Below are 16,401 nucleotides of genomic sequence, written 5' to 3'. Positions count from 1 at the left end.
AGCTTATTTGACCAGAACCAATACAAACACCTTCAATATTTTGTAGGGAAAACAAAAGTACAATCATTATTTTCCACCATCTATTACAATCACACTTAAACCAAAGTAAAAAGAAAAAGAAAAGGTAAGAAACGGAACAATCAAAGCATGTGCACAGCATAAAATTCCTGTATAATCCATGTCCTATGCAGAAAAAATGAGGCTGGCATAATGCTCCTCCAGGCCTTCCCTGGCCAAGTATGGTGAAGGGAAGTAAACTTTTATTTGTCTCAAGTAAATACCACTTTCCATCTAGCTTTCGTCTTAGTTAAGCGGAGCTTGATCGTTGAAGTATTTGATTGATTAGCTGCTCTGGTAATCTCTTTGTTGCCTGCACAAAGAGGGTTTCAAAAGAAAACACTCAGTGACTGAATTCCTCTTTCAGTGCGAAACTTAAAACAGCTTTACAAGGATCAAATAGAATGTCCCTATCACATGCTCAGTGCAGTTTTTCAAATCACGACTTGGGAAATATTAGGATTGTCAAGTTACATGGACACACTCATTTTTGCCAATAGAGAAGATGAGGAAACAAACCTGAAAGTGTCTCATGTGCAGAACCGGCTCACAACCAACATCCGCAATTTGTTTTCCATTGGGGGTTTGCAAACTGAATCGTCCTGCCTCATAAGCTGAAAGTTCGGCTTTGCCATGGGGCAAGCTCTGGCAAACTCTTAGCAACGAGCTAAGAGAGTTCATCTGACAGATAAAGGATGTAAGCAAATGAGAATCCATCTTTAGAAAAGAAAAAGGTTCTATATGGTCCAGGAAGACATCCACTACATAACTGCACTCAATGAAGTTGAAGTTTAAAATGTAGCAGTAAGTTATTCTATGTCAACAATGCAACATTTGAGACACCATAACATGCAACATGAATCAGAGCAGAAGAGCTTCCCCCACCCACGAGTAAATATTTCATAATAGCCTCATTAGACCGTACATCAAGGCACCTATTTGGAGCAACCATCTATAGAAAGATCAGAAACCATTATTATGGCAGGGCTACAGCTTATTAACTTAACTCCACAAAACACATGAAAAGGGTAACATGACCGTCCTGCATTTACATTCTAGCCAAAGTTATTTCATTTAACATATGATTTGCATGGTAGCTAAAAAGTTGAAAAAGAAACGTGAAGATTTTTTTCCAGTTCAAGCACGGGGAGTAACAAATGAATGAAGTTATGGAAATCGGGAGAGTAGCACGAGGATTCCTAAGCCGCGCTAGGACTAACGCTTCACAATGAGTAACAGGAAAATATGAAGGTATGCATTCAACCATTTCTTGACCAATACTCTCTGCCTTCACAATCCCCTATGAACATTTTTTCCAAGCAGGTCTAATATGGCGCATCCGCCAATCCCCATAATGCACTCCTTACATATACAGGCAATAGGATACAAAGATTGTTCACAGAATTCTTCTCTAATATGCACTAAGAATAGGAGTGATATGGACGAAAACAAAGAAAGACTGATCTTTGTTTAGTTTATTTGGCAAATACCAAATCATAACAGCTAGGAACTGGGAGAATTAGTCAGTACAAAGAAAAAAAGAAGCAGGCAATAGATGACAGACAAACAATGCTAACCTTCATATATGGACAGGAGGCACAGCCACCATGTAGAGAACATCCCTCTCCACTTGCAACTCCAGGTATAATATTGACCTTATTTTGGTCCAGAGACGAACCGGTAGATGTTCTTGTCACTGATTCCGACGAGACAGGAAAGACAATCTCAACACTTACTTTTGCTCCACCGGAAGAGGTGTCAGCAGAACCTAGTAATTTACCGACTGCTGCAACTATTGCCGTAATCATTCCTGATTCCGTTCCTAAAACAAACTGAAGATGTTCATCTACGTTTCTATTCAAGGCCTCTTCCACCCTTTCTTTGATAAAATCGAGTATGTTCGAGGTAGAACCTACTACTCCCATGCCCCTTTTCTTCGCTTCCATTGCCAGGGAAAACATTTCACCAGGAACTTCAAAGTGTGCAGTAAGGAATGCATCACCATACATTTCATTTATGTTCTCCACAACTTCATGACCAAAGAGGTGATGAACAATACATGTCCCATCCTGGAGGGGAAAAGCAAAGGAGGCAAAGGTTATTTATTAACTAAAATGATGAGGTGGGATAGCAGACCTGGACAATATCATACAGCAATCGAAGCATTATTGATGTTCTCAGATAAAAAAGCTTTGAGGAGATCAGTCCTTTCCTCAAAGCTTCCGCTTAACCAATGCTTCAAATTAAATTACAGTAAAGAATGGCCATTAAGACGACCTTCATTTCCACAAGTGTAAAAGAACTCTAATTACCTGAAAATAATGGAGTCGAGGAAGCAAAGATTTAATGGAGCTTCTGTTGTGTAAAGGATGTATCTCAGAAATTTCTTCATCAGTCATCGTGGACATCTGGGTGAACAATTCTGCAATGTTTGAACCCATGTAGGTATCAGGACCATACAACACTTCCAAGTCAGGTACTTCAGCAAATGCCTGGATAGATATTAGATGCAGCTTCATTAGTTGAAGAAGACGTACTGATATTTAATCATTGAAAAGACAAAAAGATGAATTATGAAGAACTTGAAAAAAGACTAAATCGATGGAAACATCCAACCAACCTGCAGAATAGTTTGCACAACATTAGAGGAAGTACATGTTATAGTCGGAACAAGCTCATGAGAATATGCTTTTGTCTCCAGAGAAGTATTTATGTACACAACATGCAGAGATGGAGAAGAAGTTGAAGCTGTTTTAAGATAATCCAAGTATGCTGGGCTGGCTGCAGCATCAGCCAAAGAGCAACCGATGCGTTCATCCGACATCCGATAAACTCCAACCTACAAAAAGAAGTATTAATACATGCAGAATAGTTAGAGACGACATACTTGCACCTGCCTGTCGAGTTCTGTAAATAGATATAATCCATGTATTGGCATAAACTATCAATATCCAAAAATAACATAGTCAAAAACTAACATGGCAAATCTCAAAGGTTTGGGAGCTTCATACATTGACTTTGACCTCTTGCTTTTTTACATATTTTGTTGCCACAGTGCACTTTAAACAAAGCTCATAAAACGTTGCTAAATAAAGACGTTCAGTTAAATGGAATGTTCAGCAGAGATCAAGCCTCAAAGATACAAATAACACATAACAAGCAACCAGTGTTTATTTTTGGTGTTCATTAACTTCTCCTTCTGTTAATTTCGTTCTGCCTGAGGGGGGAAGCATTCTACATCTACAAGTATAGGGGAATATCAAGTGTATTTGAGTGGAAATAGATTTGAGTTGCCAAATTCACCTACAAATGCGCTTCAGATTCATTAACTTCACTGATCAGTAAGATGGTACTCACAACTGGTTGACCAAGCAAACACAGACTAACTTAGAAGTCAGGTCATCACTACAAAGCACACATATAATAGAACACAAAACAGGGGATGCGTCTACCTCTGGGAATCCAGCTAGATCAAGAATGGCTCGCACATTCTCTGACATGAAATCTACACCCAATACAGATATATATTCACATCCAGCTTTTGCCATACTGACAGCTTTATCAGCCATGACTAAAGAATCAGATATATGTATATGGGGCCAAAGCTTCTGCGCTGCAGTTAGAACACCTTGCACCTCAGGGTCCATGTAGAAATGAGCAACAACTCCTATTTTCTTCTCCTTTAGCAAACTGGCAAGTTCTTGGACTCTTGATTCATCAGGAAACAGGAACCTTGCCTGCAATTACAATAGAAACTAACTTAGGACTTTAAATGTCAGGAAGTTCAAGTCTCACTAGTACTAAAGGTGTACAGTATCTTTCTTTCTTTTTTTTCCATAATGTGAATCTCTCTTTTCTCCATGCCCTATAAACATAAATGATCTATATTCTCAGATTGTGCCTAGAATATGTATGGATCCTCACTAAATTGAAGATAAAAACAAACGATAAACAGTAGGCTAGGACACAAAACAAATGATGAACAAGCATTTCCTAAATGCCTATTCAAGTAAAGAAGAAAGAGTACCTGGGCTTCAGCGTAGCTGCCTTGGGGTTGGATACCATCAGCAGTGATTACTAGAGATGGGAAGAGCTCGTTGCGCGGTCTGCCTTCACGCTCCGCCACCAAGGCCCTTGTCCTTTTCTGCATGCTGACCAACACGTTATGCCACGTATTCGCCCTAGATGCAGATCCTTTCCCGTTCAAACCCGCAACATTCAAAGCATTCAAGTCCTCCGTTTTCAACGCCAGCACCTCATCAGGAGTAGCTCCGTCCAGCAGCGAAACCAAACACGCGCAAAACCCTTTAGTTATATCCGAGTCACTGTCCGCCACAAATTTCATCCTGTTCTCGGCCTCATCGAAACTCACGTGCAGCCATACCTGTGTAGTGCAACCCAGCACGCGATTCTCTGGGGTTTTGAGGGACGCATCCATTGAAGGGATGAGTGTGGAGTAGTGCAAGAGGCGTTTCACGCGGTCCATTGGTTCGACGAGGGACTGGAATTCCGAGATCAGGAGTTGGAGCTTGGCATCGGAAGTCGCGTGAGGCTGAGACTGTTGAGAAGGGAAAGAAGTCACGGCTGAACACGTAAAGGTTGAATTGTTTGAGGGTATTTTGGAATCAGGGTTTTGTGGGAAGGAAGCTTGTATGCATTTAACGAGGGGTCTAAAGGTAGAAGGCAGAGTAAAGACAGAGGGTGGTGCTCTAGGAATGAGTTTAGAACCAAAAACGGGACATGGGGATTTCGAAAACATGGAAGATTTCATGACTAAATTTGCGGCGTCCATAACAGATTCTTGTGTTTAAGCAGAGGAGAAAGAAGAAAAGAGTTTGAAAAGAAGACAGAGAACTGACAAGGTTTTTTTTTTTTTTTTTTGGGTGAGGACGAAATTGGAGAGTGAGGGGTTAACGAGTTCTCGAAGTGCGGAAAATGGCGGTAGGCAAGATGGATTTGGATGTGCAGAAGAGAGAGGAGAGGACAGAGGGAAAGGGAGGAGGAGGACCTAGTAAATTAATGGTAGCAAATTGAAATTCCGACGATGGCCACCTATAATCACCCGCGAAAATGGTCAGCACAAAAATTATATAAATTCTTATATTGATAATAAATAATTTTTCTTTTAATAAAGTTTTGATGGACAAAATCTCAATTGGAATTAGACGAATTAACTCAAATAGACTCTAATGATTAAGCTTTGGTATTCCAAATAAATACTGAAACTATTGGACCTGACATTTGATTAAAAAGGAGCCCAACTCTGTTCACAGCCCAATTTCTCTTTAACTAATTTCAATCCAATTTAGACCCAGATTTCTTTCAAGTCTAATCTATGGTTAATCGAAAGAAACAGTAAACTATCAAAAAACAATAATAAGCAAACGAACACAGAAAAACACTCAAAGATCACAGTGAAGTATCATATGAACCAATATCGGAAAAGTAAAGAAGAGGAAATGGACCTTTTGTAGAAGAAAGCTCTACAGTAATATTAGAACTGGAATCGAAGACCTTATCTGCTGCTAATCTCTCAGCTCTTAGTGTCTATGCTTATGTATTGGGTGATTATATATAATGTGCTTTGGGGAGCAAGAATGAAATTATGCAGTGGAATTCTGGTGTGTGCATCAATTGTTTAATGTGGAGAAACGTGTGCTCCCAACTAAATATTTTTTGTTAGTGTCTTTGGAGTGCTAACAACCATGTGCAGGTGAGGAATATGCCAAAACTTGATTGGTTCTCCTTTTGTTTTTTATTTTCTATTAAAAATAACAAAATATTATCTAAATAGTCATAATCTAGGAAAAATATGACAATCAAATGATTAGTCTAAGAAAATTTCGAAAGTTATTAGGAGTAGCTTATTTATTAAGGTTAGATTATAATAAAATTTGATTATTTTTGTGATTTTTAATTTATTTCAAAATAAAACCTACAAAATGAAATAAAAATCCAAATGTCAAGACTAGACCTAAAAGAAAAATACTAAAATGGTGTAAGACCGAGATATGGTAAAAAAATAATAATAAGGTGTTCGCAGTTAATATAGGATGTAACAGGTACAGTTAGACTTCTCTATAACAACATCCACATATAACAATCATTCACTATAAAAGTGAAGTTTTTTTCGGGACCAATTATTATGTTATATATATATCCTCTATAACAACACTTTACTATAATAGCCAAAAAATATAAAAACAAAACGAAAATGTTATAGAGAGGTTTGACTGTACCTAATTGAATAATCAAACTATTAGCAAACTTATCAGGACATCATCGTTACAAAAAATTGGGTCTATTTAGACAAGACTAAACCGAAGAAAGATATTACTTACTAGATTGGTCCTTTTAAAATAAACTAATGCTATTTGTTTAAAAATGAACGGAGACCAAAATTATTAAGTTTTTGAATACTTAAAATACTAAAGCTCGTAAATATATATTTACTAAACCTATCATAACCATATACAAAAAGATAAGGGACCACTATTGTCATTTTCTCGAATATTTTATGTGAGAGATGGTGTACGCTTCAGCGAAAAATGAGTCGTGTGTCTAGTTGTTTAACGTAAACAAAACGTATGTAAAGCAAAACGTGGTTGTCGTAGAAAAAATATTTTAGGTGAGTGTAGTGCTAAGAAGCATGTGCAGGTGAGGTGCTGTGCTGTGCTCTGTGCCTGATTGTGTCTTGAATATCAATGGAGCTAAAAATGGGTGGAGAAAATATTTTAAGTGACTGCCTGTGGTGTAGTGCTAAGAACCAGTAGACGAGGTGTTGTCATAGGGAGGAATCTTTGCAGTTGGCAAGATTTGATTGGATTCTTATATTTTTTATTTTATTTTGATAATTCATAGTCTAAGAAAAATACAAGACAATCAAATAATTAGTCAAAATATCAAAGATTAGATCTAAAGAAATATTTAAATGCTAAAATGGTATAAAACCCAAGTATGATTAAAAAAGTATTAGTCGTTCATAATTATTACTATTAAAAATAATGGTAATCAATGAAATAATCGAGTCGATCGCAAGTTGACCAAGACATCATTGTTATAAAAACTAGCCTATTTAGAAAGTCTTTTATAATCTATTATTTATTACTATATTAAAAGCACGAATACCCTTACCAAAATGTTGTTCGCATTTTTTACCTATTGTAAGTGAATTTTAAGTTGGATATAATTGTAAATATCAAAAAGGTATTTTTGGGAGAAAAAAATGAAACTAACGTATTACAAAAAAAGGAGAAAGAAGAAGAGAATAAGTGAAAAACAACTTCTTCAATTAATATCCATCACAAATTGTGATTTTCGTAGGTTAAAAAAAAGGAAAATAGAACTTAAAAGAAAATAAGTATGAAATATTTAATATCTCTATTAAAGAAATCTCAAATTTTCGGTGGGTTCAAAAGGAAAACATTTAACAGAATAAATAGAAAACTTATTATTAATGAATATCCCTATTAAAGGGCATTAGAAACGTGTACCAATTTCATGAAACTAAAGTTTAGTTTCTCCGTCGGTTAAAAATTTTATTATTGCTTTAAGAGTCAATTTTGTTGTCTTTTCCATATTGTCTTTCATTTTTTATTGTTGCTTTAACTTAGAAAAGCTCTTGCTTTGAATTCTCTTTTATATTCTTTTTAGTTTACCATACGAGAAGTTTGATATTTTCATTAGGGTTGTTTAAGTCTTAATTTGATATTTTCATTAGGGTTGTTTAAGTTTTAATCGTTGATTGTGATTCAAACTCCTTTATTGCTTATTAGTGCTTTTGCTTCTATTTATCATCTCTTTTTATGTTCTTAATTTGGTGTTGTCTAACCTTTGTGCTTTCTTTCTCCCAATTTAGGTTGCCGATTCTAGATCGTAGAAGTTTTTGGATCATTTGAACTAACACAACAAAGTATATCGAGGTAAATTATTATTTATTTTGGTCCTCATCGAATGAGATATGAATCATGCCTTAGCATGTGAGTCCCTTAATCTTTTTTATTTTTTTCGTTTTATAGAATATTATTGTAACCTTTGGCAATTTTTCTTAGTTTAATTTGTTGTTACTTTTATTTTTAATTCTTCTATAGGATTTAGCAAGAATTATTTTCCGTTTAAATCTTTTTCTTTTCACCATTCAGTTCAATTTTTTTTAGGATAACAGATTATGTTGATTAATTCTTTTAAAGAATTTTTGTTTAAAAGATATCTAAAAACTAACGTCGCATCAATATAAAACTTTTTGTATTTAATGTACTCTATTAAAGTCAAGTCAAAATTATCCTAGGTTCAAATAAAGAAAGGGGGGGGGGATTACGCTCCTTGTCACTTGGCCAAACAGTCCATCAAAAAATGGCTCACGCTTGAAGCTCTTACCTGATATGGCCCAAGTTGTACATAATCTGAAAATTATTTTTCACCAGTTAGCCCACCCTATTTTTTTTTCTTTTCTTCATTCTTCTTCTTCCTCTTTCACGACTTTGCACCCCAAAATTTCTCTACCATTATATATATTCCCAATTGATTGGAATCGTCAAGGGTAGTTCAAAACTCAAATTTGAAGTGATTTGGAGCAGATTTGAGCTAGATTCGAGTTGAATTTCAGAAGATGCCTAAAGAAGAAGAAGAACCCCTGAAGCTCCATTAATAGGATTCATTTGTATAATAGTGTATAAGTAATATATAATGGTGTATAAACACCTCTTATACATTATTTTATACAAAATTGATACATTATTTACAGGTATTTGGTGGATTTCTCACATTTCTTCTTCTTCTTCAACTACTACACATATATACATGGTGTATCACTAACATTTTCACTAATGTGCTTATACATCTTTATACATTTTTATACAACTATATAAATAATATACCTCTTTGTATAAAAATGTATAAACATCTCTGACGAACTTTTTGTACGATTTTCACTTGCAATTCTTGATTAAAACTATTCCAAATCTCCATTAAATGACTTCAAACCCTGTATGCAATCTACTTAGACTAATTATAATAAGTTCAAATAATACCCACTCCAAATTTCTCACAAAATCATATTCAAAATCTAACAAGATTAGCATTAAAGAAGATGAGATTTTAGATTTCTCGTGTCTGTTTTTGAATTTTCATAGTTGTGATAGGTGTGTAGAAACTTGAGGAAAAAGGAGAATGGAAATGTTTCACGCTTGAAGATATAGAGCATGCAAAAACTGGAAAAAATTTCAGATCTAAGCTTATTGATATTTGGCTACACATTTGCAAACTTGTAAGTGGACTAAAATAATGCAAGGTCAACTTATGGAGTGCATTATTATGTAATTTTGTCTAGAAAAAATAAGAAGAGATAATGAGCAGGAAACTATTATTTAATATCATCGATTAACCTAATTCATTTTTTGGTGAAGTTCTTAAATTATTTCAAAACCAAAATTATAAATCTCTTAATTTTATGTGTGAATATTGAAACTGGGAAGGAAGAATGATAATTTTTGAATTTGGAGTGATGAAATTATTAACTAAAATAAGTTTATTATTGGATATATATCAACATATGATTGAAAAATTTTATGTGGTGATTTTTTCTTTTATTGAGTAAGTACACAGGAACAACATTTATCACTTTCACAAACATATGTTTTTATTTTATAAATCAAATGTAATATTTTAATATGATATTTATATATTACTTTAATATTTTTTCATTGAGATAATATACGCGCGTATTATGAGACCAGTGGTAATAAATATACTAGGTCGAAGACCTATGATTAGACACGTGGCAAGCACGGAGTCAGCATATGGAAAGCACAGAAGGACTACCTAATCAACTCCGAGTCATCCGAAGTTATCCTAATCGAAGACTGAATAACCCTAAAGCGTCCGAGAAGCTAGTTTCAGGCCTGCTCAAGTACCTAACAAGAATAATGTCGTCCTTGAGTAACCAACTCGACGATCTCAAGCATCCGAGTAGTCGTCTTCCTAGCATAAGCAAAATCCTGAGTTAGTGGGGATTCCATATTAACATGTCCAATGGTTATGACATTATCGGCATAACGTACTGGACTTACCTATAATATTTGTAATGTATATAACCTGTAAGATAGATTTTAGAGATAAGTTAAAGCTAGATTGCCCTATAAATATCCCATGTTTCCATCATTAGAGAGACTCTTATTACTATTACTAATATTAATAAGTGTTGGCCCAAGTAAAGGTGAGTTTTGAAGACTGAGAAAGGAATTCAGACATGGACCAGGTCCATCCTAGTGAAGCACAAATATGGTCAACTCAAGCATGTGAGATGCACGTAAAGAAGATAAACCTCACTTACCAGAAGTGATATCTCCTGATTCTGATCGAAAAGGTTGCATATTAGATAAGGAGAAAGACTCCTCACTTCAAGAGAACACGGCTTAAGCGATGGATAGAGTTAGAGGTTGAGATCAACTAGAACTCTTCCACCAAGGAAGAGTACATCAGTATTCTAGTCAATCTCTATTTACTAACTCCATAAATATCAGTGTTGTTCTCTTTTACAGGTAATGCACATAAGCAGAAGATTAAACGTGAATTGAGAGCAAAATAGCAAGGAAATTTTGCAAGCAATTTATGTGTGATTCAAACGTGCAATCCTGAAGCTACTTGGACCAGATAGAAGAACCAGTTCCAAGTGTCTATCTTTTACTCTAGTTCAATTGTAGTAGGTGCTTTCATATTGTACCTTTCAGCTTTATCTAGAAGCAATTGTATTAGATACTCAGAGTTTTCAAGTTAGAGTTAACTTGAAGTTGTCGCAATAGTGAGGCTGTGTGCTACAACGGGATTAGAGTTAATCCTAGGTTTACAAAAGATTTTTTGTAAATGCAATTTTTGGCTCAGTGATTTTAGTGGAGAGTTTGGGAAAATCCTACTGGAAGGTAGGTCGTGATTTTTTTACCTTTTGAGCCAGGTGTTTTCCGCGCAAAATCTATGTGTTCTTTAATTTCTGACTTATTATTCCGCAACAGTAGTAGTTGGAACACATAGAAGAACCAGGTCTCGTGGTTCTCGTCGCCATTATGCCTCGTGGGCACGACCATGGCTGGGTCGACATTTTCCCGTTCCCTTTAATGATAACCATCTGGTGGTCAGATTTTACCCGTAATGTACGAGTGTGAACTTATTCTTGGGAGATATATGTGGATGCATATCGAATTTGACGAAAAAGATAAAAATAAAATAAAATTTTCAGTTTTATGAGTTTTGGCGAAAGGTGATATCTTTTATTCTGTTGCACCCGTAGAGCAATTTACATGTACAAGAAATTATTGAAGAGGAGAAATGTTATCTTCCTGACAAATCATGTACTTTTTGTTCGCATAAAATTATTGATATTGTGATTCTTGAAGACATTATCGTCGAAAGTAAATAAGGGTAATTAGATCTTTGAATAAGAAACTGATAACTTATCTTAGAATACTTTATACTCGTAAAGAAGAAATGAGAGTACTTTATGTTGGGAATAAACCCCGTAAAAATAATATTCACAGTATTAGTGATAAACGCGAATCACTAAGTTATGGTTAAATCAACAAGAATAAAAATGCAGCAATAATAACACAAAGATTTTACTTGGAAACCCTTCTGAATAAGGGGAAAACCCACGGCCAAGAAGAGCAACTGATATTACTATAGCGAGGAATTTTACACTATGTTGTAACGAGTACAAATACTCCTAAGACCACCCTCAAAAGAAAAAATATTTTTTTGTTTTTTCCACCTCACTACAATATCTCTCACACTCTATTTTTCTTCACAGGTTATTTTCTTATAGTCTATGAAATACCCTGTTCTCTCTCTTTTCTCTCTTTGTTGGTGTATTACAAATGACTCAGAAGCTCTCTATTTATAGAGATTCTATATCCCTACAGATGTCATCAGTGACATCAAAAGAAAGAAATATTCAAACTCTTCAATTTGAGCAATTCAACAAAAACGGTGGCTGCCAAAAAAAGACTTAGAAGTCTTTATCAAATATATTTTTATTCTTCTTCATTTATGGGGATGGATCCCACAAATCTCCCCCTCCAAACTCATTCACCTGAAGGAAGTAACACCAGACTTCTAGTTTGAGCGCATGCCGGCAAGTTCTTTGCAAAGCTCGAACTTGTCTCTTGGTACTACCTTGGTCAACATATCTGCAGGATTTTCACTCGTGTGAATCTTTTTGACTTGAAGTGATTCGTTCTCCATTTGCTCACGAATCCAATGATATCTCGCATTTATATGCTTTGTTCTTGCATGGTACATGGAGTTCTTGCTCAAGTCTATTGCACTTTGACTATCACAATAGACAACATACTCCTTTTGATGCAATTCCAGCTCTTGAAGAAATCGCTTGAGCCATACCATCTCCTTGCCAGCTTCTGTAGCGGCAATGTACTCTGCTTCAGTTGTTGTAAGTGCAACACACTTTTGCAACTTAGATTGTCATGATATAGTTCCCCTTGAAAATGTAAACAAATATCTAGTAGTGGATTTTCTGTTATCAATGTCACCTGCCATATCAGCATCTGTATAGTCTTTCAAGATTGGATCAGATCCTCCAAAGCACAAACAATCTCCTATAGTAACTCTTAGATACCTGAGTATCCACTTGACTGCTTCTCAATGTTCCTTTCCGGAATTTTCAAGAAACCTGCTGACAACACCAACTATATTAGCAATATCAGGTCGAGTGCATACCATTGCATATATCAAACTTCCGACAGCAGAGGAATAAGGAATCTTGGTCATTCTCTCTTTTTTCTCTATTTTTGTAGGACACATCTTCTTGCTCAACTTCAGATGACCAGGAAGGGGTGTGCGAACCAACTTAGAACTTTTCATATTAAAGCGCTCCAGTACACGTTCTATGTACTTCTCATGTGACAAGTAAAGCTTTCTTTCATTTCTCGAACGAATAATTCTCATACCCAAAATCTGCTTAGCATGATCCAAGTCTTTCATTGCAAAAGACTTATTCAACTGTTTCTTCAACTCGTCAATCTTAGAAGCATTCATGCCCACAATCAACATATCATCCACATATAGCAAGAGGATGATAAAATCATCATCAGAAAATATTTGTACAAACACACAGTGATCTGAAGAAGTCTTTTTGTAGTCTTGCTCACCCATAACAGACTCAAACTTCTTGTACCATTGTCTGGGAGCTTGCTTCAGTCCATATAGACTCTTCTTACATTTGCATACAAGATTTTCTTTACCTTTTGCCTTGAAGCCTTTAGGTTGTTCCATACAAATCTCCTCTTCTAAGTCACCGTGAAGAAAAGCAGTCTTCACATCCATCTGCTCAATCTCCAAATCAAAACTGGCAGTCAAACCAAGAACTGTTCGAATGGAGGAGATTTTCACGATAGGAAAAAATATTTCGTCAAAGTCAATACTTTTCCTTTGACCGAATCCCTTGACAACCAATCTAGTTGTGTATCTAGGCTTCAAACTATGTTCTTCAGCTTTAACTTTGAACACCCACTTGTTCTTCAAAACTCTCATGCCCTTAGGCAATTTCACCAACTCATAAGTATGGTTTTCATGCAGAGATTTCATCTCATCTTGCATGGCTTCAATCCATTGATCCTTGTGCTCATCTTCTATGGTCTCCGCATAATATTCAGGTTCTCCCCCATCAGTGAGTAATACATACTCATTGGGTGAATAACGGGAGGAAGGAGTACGAGGTCTAGAAGACCTCCTAAGTGGAATATCTAACTCGTCCACAGCTTCGTGAGTAGGAGCATTTACCTCATCAGCATTAGCATTGTTATCACCATCACCATCAATATGCTGATCTGGAATATGGTTCTGGGTATCACCATCATCATTGAGCCCACCAACGACATCCGCATTTGTATGAGGAATTTAATCAAGATTAACTAAACCTTCAGAACTTGGAGATTTTAGCTTCTCCGCTTTGTTAATATCTTCAATGATTTGATCCTCCACGAAGATAACATCACGGCTTCTCACGACCTTCTTCTCAATTGGATCATATAGCCTGTAACCAAACTCATCAAGGCCATAACCAATGAAGATGCACTGCCTTGTCTTGGCAGTTAATTTTGACCTCTCATCTTTAGGCACATGTACAAAAGCCTTGCAACCAAACACTTTTAAGTGGTCATAGGAAACATCCTTGCCATACCAAAACTCAGTTTGGAACATCACTTTGCAAAGCAATCGTAGGGGATAGATTAATAACATGTGTGGCGGTCAACAAAGCCTTACCCCAAAAGGAATTCAGCAATTTTGCTTCAGAAAGCAAACATCTGACTATTTCCATCAAGGTCTTGTTCATCCTTTCTGCTAAACTATTAAGCTGAGGAGTCTTAGGAGGAGTCTTCTTGTGTCTGATACCCTATTGCTTGCAGTATTCGTCAAACGGTCCACAATATTCACCACTGTTATCAGTACGAATACACTTCAGTTTCTTTCCAGTTTCTCTTTCAACAGAAGCCTAAAACTGCTTAAAGACACCCAACACTTGGTCTTTAGTCTTCAAGATATAGACCCAAAGTTTCCTTGAGCAAACATCAATAAAGGTAGCAAAATAAAGTGCACCACCCAAAGTTTTTGTCTTTATTGAGCCACATAAATCTGAATGCACCAATTTAAGCAACTCTGTCTTTGTTGAATGAGGATAAGATTGGAAAGAAACTCTTTTTTCTTTTCCAGCCAAGTAATGCTCACATTTTTCTAATTTTGCACTTTCAAAATTTGACAACAATTTCTTCTTGGCCAGAACATTTAGTCATTTCTCACTAATGTGGCTAAGCCTCTTATGACATAACGTTGAAGAGTTATGGCTCTCAACGGCATTCACCATATCAACACAGGTAGAGGCTGTAGTCCAGTATAGACCACGATGTTTTTCCCCACGAGCCACAATCATGGAGCCCTTAGTGAGCTTCCACTTTCCAGCACCATTAGTACTGACATATCCCTCATCATCCAAAACACCAACAGAGATCAAGTGCAAACGATTACTACTTTACATTGTTTAAAACTAGTTTAGTTCCAATACTAGTTTCCAAACAAATCGTTCCAACACCAGCCACCCTAGTTACAGTCTCATTACCCATACTCAAAGTTCCAAAGTTATCCTGAGTATAGGAAGAGAAAAATTCCTTCTTTGATGTCACATGAGATGCGGCACCACTATCCACAACCTAGCTTGACTCATCACAAGCAATATTTATCAGATCCGCATCAAGGACAGTAACAAGATCTTCTGTAGTGACGGTGGTCACACGATTTCCATCTTCTTTCTGTTCTTCCTTGTCTCTATTCTCCTTTTTTCAAAATCCGGCAGAACTTTTTTGTGTGCCCTTTCTTCCCGCAATGATAGCACTCAATATCTTTAAGTCTGCTTCTGGATTTTCTTCTATTATGTTCTCTATTTTGAGAACGCCGATTTTTGCTTCTCCCCCTAGAGTCAGTCACCAAGATATCTGATGAGGAGGAACCCTGAGATTTTCTTCTCATCTCTTCATTTAAAAGGCTGCTCTTGGCAAGATCCATAGAGATCACACCATCCGGAGCAGAATTTGATAATGAAGTTCTAAGAACTTCCCAAGAATCTGGTAAGGAACCAAGTAGAAATAAGCATTGAATTTCTTCATCAAATTTAATGTCCATAGCAGATAACTGGTTCATGATCCCCTGAAAATTATTCAGATGATCTGTCATTGCGGAACCATCATGGTATTTTAAACCCAACATCTGCTTTATCAGAAACATCTTGTTGTTTCCAGTTTTCCGAGCATACAAACTTTCAAGGTGCTCCCATAGGGTCCGAGCATGTGTTTCCCTAGAAATATGGTTCAAAACATTATCGTCAACCCACTGTCTAATAAAGCCGCAAACCTGCATGTGTAACAAGTTTCACTGTTCATCTAATTTATTATAGGCTTTATAGTGGTGAAGGCAGGTTGATGAAAATTCTTGACATAGAGCAAATCTTCCATTGTGCCCTTCCAAATAGCAAACTTTGTGTCATTCAAAGTAACCATTCTACTAGTGTTGGCTTCCATCGTTTATCACAAATACAAATACTATTTATTAGGAGTCCAAAGTAATTCTTTTCTAATGTGGAAGTTTAGACTGTGCTGCAATCACAGAGCATACGCAGACAGAACCGTGGCTCTAATACCACTTGTTGCTAATAAACCCCGTAAAAATAATATTCACGGTATTAGTGATAAACGCGGACCACTAAGTTATGGTTAAATCAACAAGAGTAAAAATGCAGCAATGATGACACCAAGATTTTACGTGGAAACTCTTCTGAATAAGGGAAAAAGC

General features: G+C 36.2%; 1 protein-coding gene across 1 annotated transcript; it reads right to left on the bottom strand.

Moving 5' to 3' along the window:
* Positions 1 to 6: 6 nt before the first annotated feature.
* On the bottom strand, positions 7 to 5,769 carry LOC107813484 (quinolinate synthase, chloroplastic-like). The gene is made up of 8 exons (XM_016638757.2): positions 5,523 to 5,769; positions 4,085 to 5,109; positions 3,510 to 3,794; positions 2,678 to 2,896; positions 2,370 to 2,549; positions 1,635 to 2,126; positions 577 to 738; positions 7 to 370 (listed from the first exon to the last, which is right to left on the bottom strand). Exons 2-8 carry the CDS (start codon positions 4,847 to 4,849, stop codon positions 308 to 310), a joined length of 2,166 nt encoding a protein of 721 aa, XP_016494243.1. The 5' UTR covers positions 4,850 to 5,109; positions 5,523 to 5,769; the 3' UTR covers positions 7 to 307.
* Between the last annotated feature and the right edge of the window lie 10,632 nt (positions 5,770 to 16,401).

This window comes from Nicotiana tabacum, chromosome 6, assembly GCF_000715075.1.
Source record: "Nicotiana tabacum cultivar K326 chromosome 6, ASM71507v2, whole genome shotgun sequence".
Classification (NCBI taxonomy): domain Eukaryota; kingdom Viridiplantae; phylum Streptophyta; class Magnoliopsida; order Solanales; family Solanaceae; genus Nicotiana; species Nicotiana tabacum.
The sequence above is the reverse complement of the archived record's forward strand: the minus strand, read 5'-3'. Positions and strand labels throughout refer to the sequence as shown.

Coding starts and splice junctions, on each gene's coding strand:
- LOC107813484 (XM_016638757.2), bottom strand. CDS start 4,849: ATGGACGCCGCAAATTTAGTCATGAAATCTTCCATGTTTTCGAAATCC. Junction 2,897..3,509: donor ATCTAGCTGGATTCCCAGAG/GTAGACGCATCC, acceptor TTCTTTTTGTAG/GTTGGAGTTTATCGGATGTC. Junction 2,550..2,677: donor TTGTGCAAACTATTCTGCAG/GTTGGTTGGATG, acceptor ATATCTATCCAG/GCATTTGCTGAAGTACCTGA.